This window comes from Scyliorhinus torazame, chromosome 28 (assembly GCF_047496885.1).
Source record: "Scyliorhinus torazame isolate Kashiwa2021f chromosome 28, sScyTor2.1, whole genome shotgun sequence".
NCBI lineage: Eukaryota > Metazoa > Chordata > Chondrichthyes > Carcharhiniformes > Scyliorhinidae > Scyliorhinus > Scyliorhinus torazame.
The window spans coordinates 9,448,838-9,469,348 of NC_092734.1; the positions used below are offsets into that span (position 1 = coordinate 9,448,838).

At 49.6% G+C, this 20,511-nt stretch overlaps 1 protein-coding gene across 3 annotated transcripts in view; it reads left to right on the top strand.

Moving 5' to 3' along the window:
* Positions 1-19,821, top strand: part of unc5b (unc-5 netrin receptor B) — a 244,655-nt gene extending 224,834 nt beyond the window's left edge. For all 3 annotated transcript variants that reach the window (XM_072491422.1, XM_072491420.1, XM_072491423.1), the window contains 7 exons: positions 2,553-2,640; positions 5,726-5,894; positions 6,475-6,708; positions 7,829-7,978; positions 10,121-10,285; positions 12,049-12,227; positions 16,454-19,821. In XM_072491422.1, coding sequence (XP_072347523.1) covers positions 2,553-2,640; positions 5,726-5,894; positions 6,475-6,708; positions 7,829-7,978; positions 10,121-10,285; positions 12,049-12,227; positions 16,454-16,616 — 1,148 coding nt within the window. In that variant the 3' untranslated portion in view covers positions 16,617-19,821. The remainder of the gene's footprint in view (positions 1-2,552; positions 2,641-5,725; positions 5,895-6,474; positions 6,709-7,828; positions 7,979-10,120; positions 10,286-12,048; positions 12,228-16,453) is intronic.
* Positions 19,822-20,511: the final 690 nt, after the last annotated feature.

Here is a 20,511-nt window from a genome sequence, read left to right on the forward strand (position 1 = left end):
GATAGATTTAGCAAAATGATGTCCTCGGGTAACATGACCCTTCCATTTAGGAACGGCTGACCCCGGGCCGTCAGTAAACTCTGGGTCGCAGGCAGCTGCTGGTACAATGTGCTGGGCTGAGGAAATACCTCAGTGTAACTACAGTACTGAGGTAACTCTAAACCTCCCAGCAACACCTAACCATGCTCATGTCAGGTCAACAGGTAGCTCCCTCTCGTTCATATAGCCACCCAGCGACTTATTTCCTACCTCTTCCCGTCTTCGTTCAGACAAGGGGAGACACCCAGCTGGGCTTGGAGCCAAGATCAATTATGGTGTTCCTGAGCAAACCAACATTTTTATTTTCCAGTTCATTATCATTTCCTGTTTTCCATGCTGAGTGAGATGCAATCTTCTGTTCCTGAGCTAACATCTTTATGTATTAAAACAAACCCCAAAGCAGAAAATGCCAACAATAACACGAGATATGAAATTAATATTTATGATAAATGTCACCTGCCAGTTCCATTAACTGGAAACCAACCTTGCATTTCTGTTGTACTGTCAAAAAGGCTTTCATTACTCTTGGCGTTAGCAATCACTAAATGTCAAGATTACTGGAGATTAAGAACCTTCCCAGCAGTTTTGATGCATATTTTTGTAAAGCCCTGCAGAAAACTCTGAGCAATAATTACTCTCAAAGGCACTGTTGACCCCCCGCCCCCCCCCCCATCCCCCGTGACTATATAGAGTTTGTGCCGATATTCTACCCAGCTATTACCTTGATATTGAAAATTATTCCTTCCATATGACCTTATCTAATTTGTCTGTTTGTCTCCTATCTGTAGAAACCCTTGAATCCCACACCCCTTTCATTTGGCCATGTCGCAGGCAGATCACTGAATCAAGAATACTTAAAGTCCATTTTGAAACACTGAAGAGAAATCTTGCATTTATATAGCATCTTTCATAGCCTCAGGATGACTCGACCTGCTTTGTGCGTGTAATTTTGAAGTGCGCTGTTGTAATGTAGTAACCATGACGGCCACCTTCTGCACAGCAAGCTCCCATAAAGAGCAATAAGACAAACCACCAGATAATTGCTTACTTTCGGTTGAGGGATAATTATTGGTCGAAAAGACACTGTGGGCTTCGTACATGCACTTAAGAGGGCAGATGGGACGCGGTTCAACATCCCTACTGAAAGATGGTATCTCTGACAGTGCAGCACTCCCTCATGATTGACCCTCTGACAGTGCAGCACTCCCTCAGTACTGACCCTCTGACAGTGCAGCACTCCCTCAGTACTGACCCTCTGACAGTGCGGCACTCCCTCAGTACTGACCCTCTGATAGTGCGGCACTCCCAAAGTACTGACCCTCTGACAGGGCGGTACTCCCTCAGGACTGACCCTCTGACAGTGCAGCACTCTCCAGTACTGACAGTCTGACAGTGCAGCACTCCCTCAGTATTGACCCTCTGACAGTGCAGCACTCCCTCAGTACTGACCCTCTGACAGTGCAGCACTCCCTCAGTACTGACTCTCTGACAATGCAGCACTCCCTCAGTACTGACCCCATGACGGTGCAGCACTCCCTCAGTACTGACCCTCTGACAGTGCGGCTCTCCCTCAGTACTGACCTTCTGACAGTGTGGCACTCCCTCATGACTGACCCTCTGACAGTGCAGCACTCCCTTAGTACTGACCCTCTGACAGTGCAGCACTCTCTCAGTACTGACCCTCTGACAGTGCAGCGCTCCCTCAGTACTGACCCTCTGACAGTGCGGCACTCCCTCAGTACTGACCCTCTGACAGTGAGGAACTCCCTCAGTACTGACCCTCTGACAGTGCGGCACTCCCTCAGTACTGACCCTCTGACAGTGCAGTACTCCCTCAGTACTGACCCTCTGACAGTGCAGCACTCTCTCAGTACTGACCCTCTGACAGTGCAGCGCTCCCTCAGTACTGACCCTCTGACAGTGCGGCACTCCCTCAGTCAGTACTGACCCTCTGACAGTGCAGCACTCCCTCAGTACTGACCCTCTGACAGTGCGGCACTCCCTCAGTACTGACCCTCTGACAGTGCAGCACTCCCTCAGTACTGACCCTCTGACAGTGCAGCACTCCCTCAGCACTGACCCTCTGACAGTGCAGCACTCCCTCAGTACTGACCCTCTGACAGTGCGGCACTCCCTCAGTACTGCACTGGGAGTGTCAGCCTGGATCATGTGCTCGAGTACCTGAAGTAGGATTTGAACCCACGAACACCTAGGTCGAAATTCTCTGGCCGTCCGCGGGTGAGGGGATTCTCTGATCCTGCCGGCAACGCTTCCCCCACAGCGGCGAGGTGTGGCTTCAATTCGCATTGACCGCGGTGGGTGCAGAGCATCCGACTGGCACTGAACACCGTACCACCTCCTGCCACCGAGAAACACGCGGCTATGAGGCCGGAGAATCACGCCCCTCGCTTCAAGGACGGGAGTGCTGCCCACTTACACTGTGCAGCAGAATATTCTCTGAGCTTCGTTAACTTCTCTTCCGTTGCCAATCTTTGCTTTCTTGTTCCAAACAGGTGTCAGTTTATTGGTGCCAAAGGGTTCAATTCCGCAGGGCAAGTTCTACGAAATGTACCTGATAATAAACAAGAGGGAAAATACGTTGTAAGTAACACGCTCCCCGACGTGAATCTATGCTGCACTTAAGTCTTGTTTTATAAATTTGGCGTACCCAATTCATTTTATTTCAAATGAAGTGGCAATTTAACGTGGCCAGCCTACCTACGCTTCACATCTCTGGGTTGTGGTGGTGAGACCCAAACAGACACGGGGAGAATGTGCAAACTCCGCACGGACAGTCTCATGGGGGCAGCACGGTAGCGCAGAGTGGTTAGCATGGTTGCCTCACGGCGCCGAGGTCCCTGGTTCGATCCCGGCTCTGGGTCACTGTCCGTGTGGAGTTTGCACATTCTCCCCGTGTTTGCGTGGGTTTCGCCCCCACAACCCAAAAGATGTGCAGGGTAGGTGGATTGACCACGCTAAATTGCCCCTTAATTAGAAAAATGAATTGGGTACTCTAAATTTGGGAAAAAAAAAAAAGAATTAATGGAGAGAAAATAGCGAGCAAACGTGCTCCTAACACAACAACTTTGTAACATTATTTCGAAATATTTATTCAAGATAATAATACTCAACCCCCATTTTAACAAAATATTCAATTCACTTAGCATAAAACAGCAACGTACCTAATAGTTAACCCGCTGAAAGTATTATGAGAGAGAAACTTGATGCAAGACTTTAAATTTTGTTGTCCGAGAATCATAGTCGACAAAAATTTTTGCTGTGCTGTTCGGTACACTGCAGAAATGTAGGGGTGAATCCTGCAACCATCAGGGAGCTTCAAGTGTCCGGAGGCCACATCAATGTGGGTGTAGATCTCTGTGTACTCTTTAGGGCCCAGCTGATGTTCCAGGAGCTTCAAATAATTAAACTTACTCCACAATTGTGCCGGGAACTTGAAAGGATCTTGTAACGAAAACACAGCAACTATCGGACCTCACGTTTCTTCGGTGACTTACAACCTCCGTGTACATCTTTCCTTGAATAAACCCAGGATCATTTTCCTTAGCCTGAAAACTCTTCACTGGAATAAGTTTTTGATCCCCCGTCCTACGGGGCCACTCCCTGTCTTCCTCAAAGAGAACAGTGGGCACAGTGAGGGTGTGAAGAGCTGGATGCTGTGCAATCTTCACACCTGCTCCGATGGCACCTTAATGTAGCACTTAGCAAGAGTTTGCACTTACAATAGGAAATTGCGCATCGCCTGAAATTCCTCGAACGTGTCTCCGATAAATCTTTACAGGAGCAGCCTCCATCCGATGGAAATGCAGGATGGAAAGGATGGACTGGCAGGAGGTCAACCAAAAAGGAATGATTCCATTGCAATTTCCAATTCCTTACTTGGCAGAAATAGGACGGAGCGTTTATTAACATGCAGAATAATCCCCAAAATATCTTCACCTGCTCATCACCAGAACACAGCACATTGTGGCAGACGTGTGGCAGGTGAAGTCACAGCATACTGTCTAAGACCTACATGAGACAATTCCTCCAGAGTTGACAGCCCTGGCATTTAAGAAATGAGATCGCGTCGTAAAAGGAGATAATGTAGCATCTGTCATGGCTTGCAGACTTCCAAAGTAATTCTTCCTGCCACTGAAGTACATTTAAAAAAAAATTTAGAGTACCCAATTCATTTTTTCCAATTAAGGGGCAATTTAGTGTGGCCAATCCACCTACCCTGCACATCTTTGGGTTGTGGGGGTGAGACCGGCGCAGACACGGGGAGAATGTGCAAACTCCACACGGACAATGACCCAGAGCCGGGATCGAACCTGGGACCTCGGCGCCGTGAGGCAGCAGGGCTAACCCACCGCGCCACCGTGCTGCCCCACTGAAGTACTTTTGAAATATAATCGCTGTTGTGACATAGGAAACGCAGCAGCCAATCTGCGCACAGCAAGCTCCCAAATCAGCAATGTTATAATCACCAGATTTTACCGTCCCATTGATTGAAGAATAAATCTTGGTCAGGACACTTGGGTGAACTCTCCTCCTGTTCTTCAAAGCTATGCCATGCCTTGGGACCTTCTACGTGCAAAAGCTGGTGGGGTTTCAGTTTAACAAGCCCTCTGAAAGGCTGCACCTCTGATAGTGCAGCATTCTCTAAGTACTTCCCCAGAGCATCCGACTAGTTCTTCCTGTTCAACTGTCTGGAGTGGAATTTGACCCCATAATTTAGCGTGGCCAATTCACCTGCCCTGCACATCTTTTTGGGTTGTGGGGGTGTGACCCACGAAGACACGGGGAGAATGTGCAACCTCCACATGGACAGTGACCCGGGGCCGGGATTCGAACCCGGATCCTTGGCGCCGTGAGGCAGCAGTGCTAGCCTCTGTGCCGCCCCTGTTCCACATCTTAACGCTCAGCGCATCTCACCTGTCTCATGCTCGGGGTGAGATGTACACTGTGCCCGGGAGTAAACACGCAGCATTTGTAAATACAGCTACATTGGCACATTTCAGCAGGAAGTTTGTCAGAGAATTTTCCACGGTTTCTTTTGGAAAAATGACATTGCTGCCCCCTTGTGACAACAACCACGATAAAGATAGCTCCCTGTTTTGAGTTAATGTCAGCTATTCGCGGACTGCTGTGGAACACATCTGTGCAATGCTCCAGCGTCCAATATTTTAGCAGAAGTGTTACCCGACTTGAAACAAAATGTTGGTGCCTGTGGTACAGAAAAAGAACACGTTCAGCCCAACTAATCTACCCTGGATTTTATACTCCACCTGAGTTCCTTCTCAGCGCACACTTCCAGTACATCTTTCTACTCACTGTTCACTCATCTATTGTGGTCCAGCTTCCTTTTGGAGGGCGTCTAAGCTATCTGCCTCAATCATTTTGTGTGGTAATGAGTTCCACGTTATAGCCACTCGCTCCTGATTTCTTTATTGGGTTTACTCGTAGCTTTATCTTGTATCGGAGGCTCCTGGTTGTGTTGAAATCAGGTTAATTTGATCATCAGCTGGGGTCACCGGCAGGTGAATTTTATTTAGCTAACCTATTTCAAGGGCGGCATAACACTGGGTGGGGAGGGATGTGGGAGGGGGGGGGGGGGTGGATCGGGGGCTTGTTGGTTGTCGCGGTGACTGATTGACGGGCATTCTCTTATTTTTCTTTCCCAAAGACCCCCATCCGAAGGTTCACAGACGGTCCTGAGTCCCATGGTGACCTGCGGCCCAACAGGCATGCTGTTGTGTAGGCCCGTTGTCCTCAGTATGCCGCACTGCGCGGAGGTCTGCGAGTCAGACTGGACCATTAAATTCAAGACACAGACCCACCAGGCAGCCTGGGAGGTAAGAACACAAGAAGCAACGAGCACGCCCACTCACCGACCAGCAGAATACTCCAGTCTATTTTTTCCCAATTCATTCAGCGTTGGAACAGTTTATTGTCAAGGAATTCTGGCCTCTTGCACCCAATTTTATGTCTCCACTATTGGTGACCATGCCTTCAGATCCCTAAGCTAGCTCAGCCTCTCTCTCTGGCTCTCCTCCTTTAGAAAGCTTCTTAAAATCTGCATCTTTGACCAAACGATCGGTCACCTATCCGAATATCTCCTGATGTGGCTAGATATCAAATTCTGTTTGATAACACTCCTGCAAAGGACCTTGGAAACATGCTAAAGGTGCTATCTTCACACAAGATGTTGTTATTGATGGCATTTATATTGTTCTCTTTCCAAGTCTGACAAATCCTTCCGCATGCTTTAAGTTGCTCTTGACGTTGAGATAAGAGCAGCCATTTCCTGCCGAGAAACGACGGTGTGAACTCTGCTGGTAGATGAGGGAGGAATGTTGGCCGAGGCAATTTTGTTGTTGTTGTTCTCACCTGAACCGAACTGTTTTTCTCTCTCTCTCTCTTCTCTCTCTTCAGGAGGTGGTGACGTTGGAGGAGGAGAATTTAAACACCCCGTGCTACTGTCAGCTTGACCCCCAGTCCTGCCACATTTTGCTGGATCAGTTGGGCACGTACGCTCTCGTTGGGGAGTCCGTCTCCAGGTCAGCCATTAAAAGACTCCAGCTCGCCATATTTGCACCCACCTCATGTACATCTCTGGAGTACTGCCTTAAAGTGTACTGTGTGGACGACACTCCAGATGCTTTGAAGGTACCTGTTACGTTGTAAGCTTCTCCATGTCCATTCTTAGCTTTCGGTGTGTTTCTTTTTTACAGTGGCCTCCCCATTATTAGATTCTTTTTAAAGAGTGATGCAAGAAGGATTATTTGAAGGATTTAAAAACTTACAGATTCAACATTGATTTTGGTAACTTCGAATCGCAACAGCCCACCTGCTGTTTCATCCAGCCGGCCCTGGTGATGTTTTCGCTGTTGCCATTTACACCTCCATTGGTTTGATTCCTTTGTTTCTTTACTTGTCCCAGTATCACCCCTTTTTGTCTTCCACCATCATCCCTTTTGTCGTTAAATCACACCTGCTTCCATTTTCTTTGGACCGAGGACGATTTGCTTCAGGTTCGATGGGTTCTGAGATTGGTTGATGAATCCCAATGCACAATCCACAGACCGTGCGACATGTGGGGCAGGTGGTGCTCAGGGGGTTGGGCGGATGGGTCGTTTGGGGGGGTTTTGCGCTCCCTCCGGCACCTCAAATTCACCTCTGCACGTTTCCCACAAAGTCTCCCGATGTGTTTGGTGCCTTCCTGAATGTCTTTGCCTTTTTAGTCAAGCCTGGGTCTCCCATGAGTCAATCTGGAAGTTTGACCTCTGCTGAGATTCTTTGAGTGCATCCCCACGGATTTTCCATTGTCCTACTGGGAATCCCTGCTGCGGCCAAGTTTCCTTTTGCTCTTTCCTCCTACCCCACCTGCTCTATTCTCAGGCCCCTTGCTTAGTTAGAAATGGTTAAATCCCTAACTTCACTTACTTGTAACAGCAGGTTAACTCAGTCTTGATACCTCCTCAGATGCTGCCTAGCCTACATTTTGTTCTTACTTCGGACTTCCAGCATCCACAGCATTATCCTTCTCATCTTTACTATCGGGATCTGGCACCCGGGTGGCAATGAAGAAAAGTCCCATGTAGTCCCTTGATCTGAGTGGCTTGGAGGGGCTGCCAGCTAACGCTTTGATTGGGTTACACAGGGTAGATGTGGACAGAATGTTTCCGCTTGTACACGGTAGTTAGTCATAAATCCAATCGGGAGATAAAGGGGGATTTCTTCACTCAGCGAGTATTTTTTAAATTTGTCCGATTGTGTCTCCGTGCAGGAGGTTCTGGAGCTGGAAAGGACTCTGGGTGGATACCTGCTGGAGGAACCCAAAAGCCTGCTGTTCAAGGACAGTTACCACAACCTCCGGCTCTCCATCCACGATATCCCTCACTCACTGTGGAGAAGCAAATTGCTTGCCAAATATCAGGTAGGGGCCGAGTTGTCAGGTCTTCTCCAGGTACCATTCACAAAGAATATCGAAGGCACATTTCATTCTTTGCAATTTGGCCTGTTCCATCAAAACCGAAAGCAGCAAAGTCTTTACCATGTACAGCAGCTGAACCGGAAGTATTTGTCTTGCATTATTATCTACTTGACCATCTACAGCTCAGAAGGAGGCCATTCAGCCCTATCGTGCCTGTGATAGCTCTTCAAAAGCTTAACCACACACGCTTGGCGATAGAATCATAGAAACCCGTATCACGGAAGCATGAAGGGGCATGACAGCTTCAGGGCAAAGCCTACAGTAGTTTTACTACTATCCCACTGGGAATTGGTGGCTGAATGGTTCTTGAACCTTCAGATCAGACAAGTCCCCCTGTATAATCTGTTGAGTTCGACTCCTGGTCTGTGTCGAGCTAGTTGACCTCTGTGGGTGGGGTCAAAGGTCTCCATGGCTGCCTGGCTGTCCTTGAAAATGCCTGATTGCGATGCCTCTCTTGGCTGACTAACTTACCACTCGTCCGCTGCCTGGGGTCATGAACAACGAGGAGGTGCTGTGTGATGTCTGCATTGAGGCAAATTTCAACAACGGCCTTCAGAAGAGAGGAGAGGGTGAATTGGGGACAGTTTTGTTTCAGAGGCTTCTAGTGCCTTCCACCCTACCATTCTTGATTAATAAGGGGATAAGGGGTTATGGGGAGAAGGCAGGAGAATGAGGATGAGAAAATATCAGCCATGATTGAATGGCGGAGCAGAATCGATGGGCTGAGTGGCCTAATTCTGCTCCTATGTCTTATGGTCTTATTCCTATTTAACCTGGTGAGATTTTGGCACTGAAATATAAATGATTTCTTCCCAGACTGGTCGGATCCAATGTTTAATATCAGTGGAGGCAGCACGGCGGCGCAGTGGTTAGCACTGCTGCCTCACAGCGCCAGGGTTCTGGGTTCAATTCCGGCCTTGGGTAATTGTGTGGAGTCTGCACATTCTTCCCGTGTCTGCGTTCCGGCTGCTCCGGTTTCCTTCCACAGTCCAAAGGTGTGCAGGTTAGATGGATTGGCCATGGTATGTGCAGGTTAGGTGAGGTTACGGGGATAGGGCAGGGAAGTGGGCCGAGGTAGAGTGCTCTTGCAGAGGGTCAGTGCAGACTCAATGGTCTCCTTCTGCACTGTAGGGAGTCCTATGATTTGAGTCTTATTGGTCTCTGCCAGTCAGAAAAACCACTGCACAGCAGGTTGCTATGGAAACGTGCCAGCAATGCAAGTGCATGGAATGAACATACTTTTGATTGTTTTTTGTGAGTGTCTGCTGTACACAGAGACCAAGAGGCTCAATGCCACAGGGGACATCAGCCAGAATGTACATATTCATATTGACCTTTTTCAGTTGTCACACGTGAAGTTCTTTTACTGCTGTTAATTCCTGAGGTATTGTTTGAAAAGTCCAACTTGCTGTGTTATTTTGTACCTTGAAGCAGCTTTGGGATGAAGCGAGGGTTCCACCTGGAGCTACCTGGTTGCATAGTGCGGATCTCACCGGACTATTAACCCAGACACCTGGACAGGTGACCTGAGGGAAGGTGTTCCCATTCCACCAGAGCAACTGGGGAATTACAATTCAACTCATGAAATAATTCAGGAATTAAAAATCTAGTCTCAATGATGAGGTCCAGGAAGCAAACAGATTGTTGTAAAAAAAACAATCTTTAGGGAGGGGAATCTGCCATTGCTACCCGGTCTGTCCAACATGTGACTCCAGACCCACAGCAATGTGGCTGCCTCCAAACCGCCCTCGGAAAAGGCCCAGTAAACCCCCCAGTGAACTCAAGAAGGCGACTCACCAACACCCAGCGAACCCGCTGTAAGTACTGACACGCTCCCCAGGGAACCTCCTGTAAATACAAACACACTCCCCGGAGACCTCCCTGTAAATACTGACACATGTCTTATATTTAATGAACGGATTAGATGAAAATGATCAAATGTTGTTTTCTGCCTCTCCCCCTTTCTCTTTGCTCCTCTCTCTCCCTCTCTCCCCGTCTCTCTCTCACTCTCTCTCTGCTCCTCTCTATGTCTGTCTCTCTCTCTCTCTCTCTGCTTCTCTCTCTCTCCCTCTTGAATCTTTCCAGGAAATCCCATTTTACCATATCTGGAGTGGTACTCAGAGAGCGTTGCACTGCACCTTCTCGCTGGAGAGGCACAGCCTGGCATCGACTGAATTTTCCTGTAAAATCTGCGTCAGACAGGTGGAGGGAGAGGGACAGATATTCCAGCTACACACGACCATTGAAGAGGTAAGAACTGTGGGGAGCAATAAATGGTTGGAATATACGCTCACAAACCTTCCATATAAACCTTCCCTCTGTTATTGAGAATAAATGAACTATACCGATACTGTAAAAGCATTAAAGAGGGAAGAGGTACGAGATATTGAGAGATGAGTTGGTGTTAATTCTACCTGTATCTATATTACATAGAATTTACTGCTAGAAATAAGCCATTCGGCCCAACAAGGCTGCACCAATATTTATGTACCACACGAACCTCCTCCTGCCCTACTCCATCTCAGCCTACCACCATATCCTTCTGTTCCGTTCTTCCTCCTGTGTTTATCCAGCTTCTCCTTAAATGAAGCTATGCTATTTTCCTCAACCATTCCAGAAAGAATTGAGTTCCACATTCCCACCCTCTCTGGGTAAAGGCCTCCTGCGTTCCCGTTGGATTTCTCTTTAGCTATCCCAGTGAAAGCAATTCCTATGTCTATTCTATCAAACCCCTTCATATTTTTGAAGACTTCTATCAGGTCACTCATCCGTTTTCTCTTTTTCAAAACTCTATAAACTATTCCGACCTGTAAACATCTCAGATCTGGTATCATTCTAGTACTTTTTTTGTTTTGCACCTTCTCCACAGCCCCTATATCCTGGGTTTGATTTAACAGAAATTAAATAGAGTGCCGTGTCGGGCGGGGTTAGCCTGATGGTTCCCCGGCTATTGAACGGGACTCTGCTTCATTTCTGGGCCTTGGTGAGGAACGACCCACCTAGTCCGCACTTAGGCTCACTTCCTGCGCTAACCAGCTCCACGATTGCCCCCCCCCCCCGGTCTCTAGGCCCTCCCACTCCCACCAAATATCCGGTGGTGGGGAATTCGGCAACCAGCGGGGGCGGGATTCACGCCAGCCCCCTGCGATTCTCCGACCCGGCGGGGGGTCAGAGAATCTCGCCCCAGTACTTTGTTTGCGTTTTTTAAATGGTCTTATCACTATGGGTAGCTATTTTCACAATTTGTGTAGCTGTATCCCAAGGGATCACTTTTTGGAGCAAAGACCCATGGCACCTTTTAGAATCTTTCTGGGTGCAACTGATAGCGACACGAGAAGCAGGTTTGTGGAGGTGTCAAATATGAACAGAAAATTCAGCAAACACTCAGAACTAGAAAACATTAGCGTGGTAGCAGGCCTTAAGCAAGTAGGGCAACAGGGAAATGAAGTGACGACAATAGAGGGAAGAACAAAAGGGAAAGATTAAATGATAGAGGGATCACGTTGGAAGGCAAAAGGTGGGGACCAACGAAGAAACAAAAGATGTGTCTACTGGAGGTGTAAACGGCAACAGCAGAGTCATTACCAGCAATGGGTTTGCAAAAGAAATGGGAGCAGGATTTATGATCTGAAATCAAGGAAGATGTGGAGTGCCTCAGTGAAGAGAGGGGGTGCTGTCTCAGGCTTCCAGTAAGCCAGTTGGAACAGTGTCAGGAACCAAGGACAGAGATGCCAGTGAGGGCGAGGTGGAGGATTGAAATAATGAAGCCACAGAATCCGGTGGGGGTCATACTTGACATGGCCTTCTGTTCTCTAATCTCAATGGACTGGTGGACGCTCTCTTTCAAAACGCATTAATTTCACTAGAAATTGAAGAGAAGAGACCTCACATCAACACTGTGGACCAAGCAAGTCCTGAATGTTAATATTTATATTTATTTTATTTGCATTGTAATCTTAGCTGTCCAAATTGGTATGAACATAATAATAAATATCCATTACTTTCCTTAACAGAATGCCAAATGTGTTAGCCCGTTTCACACACAGGTTGGCAGCAACATAACCACCCAGGTGGGCCCTTATGCCTTTAAGATTCCATATTCCATCAGGCAGAAAATCTGCACTAATTTGGACGCACCAAATACCCGGGGCAATGACTGGAGGCTCCTGGCCCAGAAGCTGGGGGTTGACAGGTGAGCAGAGATTTGCGATACCGCCTCTCATCAGGCAGAATGAATTGAAATAATTTGGTTCATGTGCGAGCGATGTGGCTGCCATGAATCAAAATAGAACTTCTACCCGCGCACACCGCTATTTGTGTATATGGACTGAACATTGACGCCATTGTGGCAGCCAAGGAGTTGCAGGTGGGTGGAACTTGAGGTTCCAATTTACTCATAATCTACTGCAGTGTCTGAGCTCTTCATAATATCAGGAGAAATAGGAGCAGGAGAAGGCCATTCAGCCCCTCAAGTCTACCGCACCAATTCCGTAAGATCATGTCTGATCTGATCGCAGCCCCAACTCCATTCTCCTGCCTGTCCACCTTAGCTCTCATAGATCAGGGGCTGGATTCCCCATTTCAGGGACTATGTCCCCACGCCAGAAATAGTCGCGTCAAAAGGTCATGGATTCACAACCTTGCAGGGGGCTAGCAGGCAGCTGTTGTGGAGCTCGCAGCTCCAGCTGCCAATACGCCCCCCGTTGGGGTGTGGCGAATCCGGCGTTGGAGTGTGGCGATACCGGCGTTGGGGTGTGGCGATTCCGGCGTTGGGGTGTGGCGATTCCGGCATTGGGGTGTGGCGATTCCGTCATTGGGGTGTGGCGAATCCGCGTTGGGGTGTGGCGATTCCGGCGTTGGGGTGGGGCGAATCCGGCGTTGGGGTGTGGCGATTCCGGCATTGGGGTGTGGTGCCGGCGTTGGGGTGTGGCGATTCCGGCGTTGGGGTGTGGCGATTCCGGCGTTGGGGTGTGGCGATTCCGGCGTTGGGGTGTGGCGATTCCGGCGTTGGGGTGTGGTGCCGGCGTTGGGGTGTGGCGATTCCGGCGTTGGGGTGTGGCGATTCCGGCGTTGGGGTGTGGCGATTCCGGCGTTGGGGTGTGGCGATTCCGGCGTTGGGGTGTGGCGATTCCGGCGTTGGGGTGTGGCGATTCCGGCGTTGGGGTGTGGCGAATCCGGCGTTGGGGTGTGGCGATTCCGGCGTTGGGGTGTGGTTCCGGCGTTGGGGTGTGGCGATTCCGGCGTTGGGGTGTGGCGATTCCGGCGTTGGGGTGTGGCGAATCCGGCGTTGGGGTGTGGCGACTCCGGCGTTGGGGTGTGGCAAATCCGGCGTTGGGGTGTGGCGATTCCGGCGTATGGGTGTGGCGAATCCGGCGTTGGGGTGTGGCGATTCTGGCTTTGGGGTGTGGCGATTCCGGCGTTGGGGTGTGGTTCCGGTGTTGGGGTGTGGATCCGGCATTGGGGTGTGGCGATTCCGGCGTTGGGGTGTGGTTCCGGCGTTGGGGTGTGGTTCCGGCGTTGGGGTGTGGTTCCGGCGTTGGGGTGTGGCGATACCGGCGTTGGGGTGTGGTTCCGGCGTTGGGGTGTGGTTCCGGCGTTGGGGTGTGGTTCCGGCGTTGGGGTGTGGCGATACCGGCGTTGGGGTGTGGCGAATCCGGCGTTGGGGTGTGGCGAATCCGGCGTTGGGGTGTGGCGATTCCGGCGTTGGGGTGTGGCGAATCCGGCGTTGGGGTGTGGCGATTCTGGCGTTGGGGTGTGGCGAATCCGGCGTTGGGGTGTGGTTCCGGCGTTGGGGTGTGGCGATTCCGGCATTGGGGTGTGGCGATTCTGGCGTTGGGGTGTGGCGAATCCGGCGTTGGGGTGTGGCGATTCTGGCGTTGGGGTGTGGCGAATCCGGCGTTGGGGTGTGGTTCCGGCATTGGGGTGTGGTTCCGGCGTTGGGGTGTGGCGATTCCGGCGTTGGGGTGTGGCGATTCCGGCGTTGGGGTGTGGCGATTCCGGCGTTGGGGTGTGGCGAATCCGGCGTTGGGGTGTGGCGATTCCGGCGTTGGGGTGTGGCGACTCCGGCGTTGGGGTGTGGCGAATCCGGCGTTGGGGTGTGGCGATTCCGGCGTATGGGTGTGGCGAATCCGGCGTTGGGGTGTGGCGATTCTGGCTTTGGGGTGTGGCGATTCCGGCGTTGGGGTGTGGTTCCGGTGTTGGGGTGTGGTTCCGGCATTGGGGTGTGGCGATTCCGGCGTTGGGGTGTGGTTCCGGCGTTGGGGTGTGGTTCCGGCGTTGGGGTGTGGTTCCGGCGTTGGGGTGTGGCGATACCGGCGTTGGGGTGTGGCGAATCCGGCGTTGGGGTGTGGCGAATCCGGCGTTGGGGTGTGGCGATTCCGGCGTTGGGGTGTGGCGAATCCGGCGTTGGGGTGTGGCGATTCTGGCGTTGGGGTGTGGCGAATCCGGCGTTGGGGTGTGGTTCCGGCGTTGGGGTGTGGCGATTCCGGCGTTGGGGTGTGGCAATTCTGGCGTTGGGGTGTGGCGAATCCGGCGTTGGGGTGTGGCGATTCTGGCGTTGGGGTGTGGCGAATCCGGCGTTGGGGTGTGGTTCCGGCATTGGGGTGTGGTTCCGGCGTCGGGGTGTGGCGATTCCGGCGTTGGGGTGTGGCGATTCCGGCGTTGGGGTGTGGCGAATCCGGCGTTGGGGTGTGGCGAATCCGGCGTTGGGGTGTGGCGAATCCGGCGTTGGGGTGTGGCGATTCCGGCGTTGGGGTGTGGCGAATCCGGCGTTGGGGTGTGGCGATTCTGGCGTTGGGGTGTGGCGCTTCCGGCGTTGGGGTGTGGTTCCGGCGTTGGGGTGTGGTTCCGGCGTTGGGGTGTGGCGATACCGGCGTTGGGGTGTGGCAATTCCGGCGTTGGGGTGTGGCGATTCCGGCGTTGGGGTGTGGCGAATCCGGCGTTGGGGTGTGGCGATTCCGGCGTTGGGGTGTGGTGCCGGCGTTGGGGTGTGGCGATTCCGGCGTTGGGGTGTGGCGATTCCGGCGTTGGGGTGTGGCGATTCCGGCGTTGGGGTGTGGCGATACCGGCGTTGGGGTGTGGCGATTCCGGCGTTGGGGTGTGGCGATTCCGGCGTTGGGGTGTGGCGATTCCGGCGTTGGGGTGTGGCGATACCGGCGTTGGGGTGTGGCGATTCCGGCGTTGGGGTGTGGCGATTCCGGCGTTGGGGTGTGGTTCCGGCGTTGGGGTGTGGCGATTCCGGCGTTGGGGTGTGGCGATTCCGGCGTTGGGGTGTGGCGATTCCGGCGTTGCGGTGTGGCGAATCCGACGTTGGGGTGTGGCGATTCCGGCGTTGGGGTGTGGCGATTCCGGCGTTGGGGTGTGGCGATTCCGGCGTTGGGGTGTGGCGATTCCGGCGTTGGGGTGTGGCGATTCCGGCGTTGCGGTGTGGCGAATCCGGCGTTGGGGTGTGGCGATTCCGGCGTTGGGGTGTGGCGAATCCGGCGTTGGGGTGTGGTTCCGGCGTTGGGGTGTGGTTCCGGCGTTGGGGTGTGGCGATTCCGGCGTTGGGGTGTGGCGATTCCGGCGTTGGGGTGTGGCGATTCCGGCGTTGGGGTGTGGTTCCGGCGTTGGGGTGTGGCGATTCCGGCGTTGGGGTGTGGCGATTCTGGCGTTGGGGTGTGGCGATTCCGGCGTTGGGGTGTGGCGATTCCGGCGTTGGGGTGTGGCGATTCCGGCGTTGGGGTGTGGCGATTCCGGCGTTGGGGTGTGGCGATTCCGGCGTTGGGGTGTGGCGATTCCGGCGTTGGGGTGTGGCGATTCCGGCGTTGGGGTGTGGCGAATCCGACGTTGGGGTGTGGCGAATCCGGCCCCACAAATCGAACTGAGACCCCAATCGCTTTGTTCCAGGAATTAGCCTCGTGAACCTTGTCTGAACTGCCTCCAATGTTTCCCTTAAGTAAGGAGACCAAAATTGCACACAATACTCGAGGTGTGAACTCATCAATGCCCTGTACAGGCCTCCCTATTTTTGTACTCCACCTCCCTTGCACTAAAGGCCAACATTCGATTTGCCATCCTTCTTGACTGAAGCTACAGCAAAGTCTACCGATAAAAACAGGATTAAATCTCCAGCAGAATGCAGTCAGTGAAGGATAGTAATATTGCAGACGTGAGTAAAATCTATCTCAGTCACTTGGAGCAATGCAGCTTGATTGATGGATGAACATCTAACTCCCCGATTCTGTTGGGAATAGAGGTGCTTCTGGATGCGGCCTTCAATTTATTAATCTTGTCACATTTGAATATGTGCAAAAAATAGACACCTCAGAAAACAAGCCAGCCATTTCATTCCCACCTGCAACCAGAAATTTATTGCACTGTCAGTGTGAGTTTAGAGATAGCATTTATTAATTTTGTTCCCCTCTCTCTCATGCTTAGGTATCTCACATATTTTGCTACAAAACTCAGTCCCACTGGGGTCATCCTGGACTTGTGGGAGGCTCAACACCAAGATGACGGAGACATCAATTCCCTCGCTGGCGTTCTCGAGGAGATGGGCAAGAGTGACGTGATGGTAGTCATGACAACAGAAGAATGCTGAAACCTGGATAACCTTCGCCACATAGTGATGGAACCCTTGCATCTATGGGAACTGAAATCAGCTTCTTGCTCATTGGGGCACCCAGCAAATTCGGAACTTGGCATTTTTGTACACAAGAGCTGAAGGTGTCACATTCAATCTCGACAAACCCTTCTCTCCTCTCGAGAGCTTTGGGCAGCTTGTAAAAGGTTAACAGTTTCTTAGGAAACGCATTTAATTGATTATCCATATCTTTGGATGCTTTTTTTTTTGCTCCTAGTGTGAAACTTTGTATAAAACCCAAGGATTTGTTTACATTCACGGCCAATGTAGACTTCACTCAGATCCGAGTACACAAATTGTACAAATGAGTAGAGAAGGAATCCAACTGAGCTGCTCACAACTGTTTACGAAGAAGAAGAGAATGAATTATAGATGCAGGCAGCCGTCACTGGGCCATGTTGTCCTCTCTCATTTTATTTTTACGTAGCCAGCAAAAAGTCTCTGTCCAGTCTTGGAAGAACGCTTTGCAAGGTGCCGTATCTGTGCTGGTTTCTCCCAAGTCATGATCGCAGAACACGTCTTAAGAGTGATTTCCAAAGCTTTTCTCTCTTTTTGATACAAGCTCAGAGGTTCCTGCCGAGGATGTCCATGACCAAACACTTAATGGGCTTGTACAAGATCCTCTGTCCACTATTGTAGTGGTGGCATTTGAAATAAGTGGGTTAATACACGCAGAGGAATGAGGTGCAAAGGGTCAGTGGGCACTCAGCCAGCCATACCAACCACAATCATTACTAGGCTAGCATCCGCCGTTTCTGAATACCATGCAGAGTTTTATGAATCCAGTGCAGGTACACCTGATCTACTGCCCTCTGCTCTTTCACCCCCCTCCACCCCATCACTCCATTGAGATACACAAGGAAAATTCCTACCCAATCTTCGCCAAGTTGAGGCCACGGGTTAAGGTGGTTTGAGACTTGACGCAAAGCAATAGTGATTTATCGGAGGAACCGATCATCCCCAGGAGAATTATTTCCGGCTGATGACCTTGCAGTGCTCCCACAGATAAAATAGCCAAACCCACATAGACCAATCCAGGATGTGGATGCTCAACATGAAGTCCAACGTTTGATTTGAATGAATATGGAAGAGACGTTACGATGTTACGGTGCTTTTTATATTTCGAAGCACATTTTCAGCATTATATTCTTAAACTTAATTCAGCTTTGGTTTCTTGGATTCTTTTTTTTAATGCTCAATGTTAATCGGGGCCATGTATGAAAAGCAGACAAAAGGCACATGGAAGCATTGTGACACACCACCGTCATTCAACACGTGTCCCCTATCCCTCCATAACAGAAGCTTCATTCTGTGTTGTAATGTTCTCCGCGGTCCACGCCTTACTTCCTCCCCAGCTCCGTCCACCTCACTCACAGAGCCGTACAAAGCCTCAAAACAACGTCACCGACGAAGCCTGTTGGGACCTCGAAACTTTGCTCTTTGAACCCTCATTAACACAAACATTGACAGCTGGAAGAAGTGTGAAAGCCATTCTGGAACCCTGAGATTGGTGTCCGAAGGTAGCTGTGGACCGAATGAGATGAGAGTTTCTTCCTCATGCTAGACGTCTTAAGGAAGTGCTCACTGGGAGAATGCTACTCAAATGTTGGGATCTTTATTTTTCACAGGAACTCTCAGATGGCAAAACCTTCCACGGTTTCATTCTTCATTTGATTCCCAGTTTGAGGCTTAGTATCCAATGATGTCTTATTCCAAACTTGCCTTTAAATAAAACACCTTTGTTTATTGCCATATCACGTTGAGATACTCGATAATACCGGTCAAATGACTTTGAGAGGTGGTTGAATTATCATTTCCATTGGAAGCATCTTTATTTGACTAAAAGGTCGGGCCAACCTGAAAAATAAATGAATATTAGTTGAATGTGGGAGTGTGTGATGCATTTCTGATGCGCTGTTAGTGTCAACGAGATTATGAAATCTCCAAAACTACACCATCAAAAGTGACACTAATATTAGTTATTTGTAAATGTTGTTGAAATGTTTTAAGTATTTGGTAAAGTTATTTATTTTTAAGACATTCTTGAACAAATGCATTTTAAATCCATCGTTGTGTAATTTTAATTTTTAAGTGATTGTTTCAGAAACTGAATCATTGGATGTGAATTGTCATCCTCTGTCTGGCTAGAGCCTTTGTGGGTCCTCAGCTGAATAAATTGGACTGTTACAAAGAACCCTATTTGCAGTTCCGTGGTTGCCAACCCTCCAGCATTGCCCTGGAGTGTCCAGGAATTGACGTTTGATCTTCAGAGCACCTCTGCAATTAACGCCCAAGGAAAGAGTCATGGGGGCATTAAAAACGTCTTTACAATCTTTTTCAGCATCTTGCGTTTCATTAGTTATAAAATATCAGCTACGGCAGGAGGGGGTTATGGGGAAAGGCTGTTTGCCTGGGCAAGGGGCGGCAAGAACATGGTTGTCGAAAATCTCCAGGGACATATCCAGCCGGAGTTGGCAACCCCAGTTCCCTAGAGCTTTTATGAAAGAGAGGTCAGCTCCCTCCTATCTCCAGCATGACCCAATAACCAGCAACGTCGCACACTCCTCATTAATTGTTTTAATCAAACAATGTCAAGGTAGTCTTGAGCTGTTAAAAGAAATCAAAATTTCTTTTCAGGTGACATATAGTTTTTATAAAATTATATTTGACCAATCTATGATGGCTCCTGGTGTCCATTTCTACCTTGATTTAATTACGATTTTGGACATGGATGAAGAATAATCCTGCTTATTGCTGAGAGGGAGGTTGGCACTAACTTTTAGATTGCTGTGGCCAGCGTTTTTCAGTATTCATTGATTTTTAAAAAGGCTAAAGGTGTTTTAGCGAACAGTTAATCCTCTTTTTTTCCCCTCGTGTAAAGGGGTCCATTACACCAAACGGTTAGCAAAATAGTGCTTTAATTTCTCTCGTTCACTCCAAGTGCTATGCAAGTTCATAGAGTTAATTCATTTTCAGTCGTATCGTGATGCTTCAGTTTTTTAATGTACATCTTTCATATATGTATAGAAAGTGCTAGAATCTATTGCTCTGTTTCTCTTTTCATGTATCTGTTCATTCTGTAAACTACAGATTGTAAATAAGTTTAGCATTCCTATTGTAACAAATTAATTTTTATGCAATAAATTATATTTCCTAGTTTAAAGGGTCAAACATTGCATTTTTCTTTGGAGCCCTCAAGAGTCGACAATGGCCACTCGTAACGTCCATGGAAACCTTTTTACCCAATTCCGCTCCCCTATAGGGGTTGGTTTAGCACAGTGGGCTAAACAGCTGGCTTGTAATGCAGACCAAGGCCAGCAGCGCGGGTTCAATTCCCGTACCGGTCTCCCCGAACAGGCGCCCAAATGTGGTGACTAGGGGCTTTTCACAGTACCTTCATTGAAGCCTACTTGTGAGTTGCTGCAATGAGCGCGGTAAATGCTCAGAAATCCAACAACAATTTTTTTCTCTTTTTATGTTCTTGTGACAATAAGTGATTTTTATTATTATTATTTGAACGCATTTGCCATGGTTTTTTAAAAATATGTTTATTAAGAATTTTTAACAAAATTTTCAACCATACAACCCCCCCCCCCCCGCCGTAACACAATAGAAAGAAAGCTCGCATAGCAAGACATGAACATGGCAAGTCAATATGATACAGAACTTTGTACATTGGATTCCTCCCGTACATATCAGTTTCCCGGATCATTCATGTATTTTCTTGCTCAAATGCCCCCGTCATATGCGCTCTGTGAACTACCTTAAACTGTATCAGGCTAAACCTTGCCATGATCTTTTCCGCAGTAGGGGTAATAAATGTTATGGAACCAAGGTAGGTGATGGACTTCCA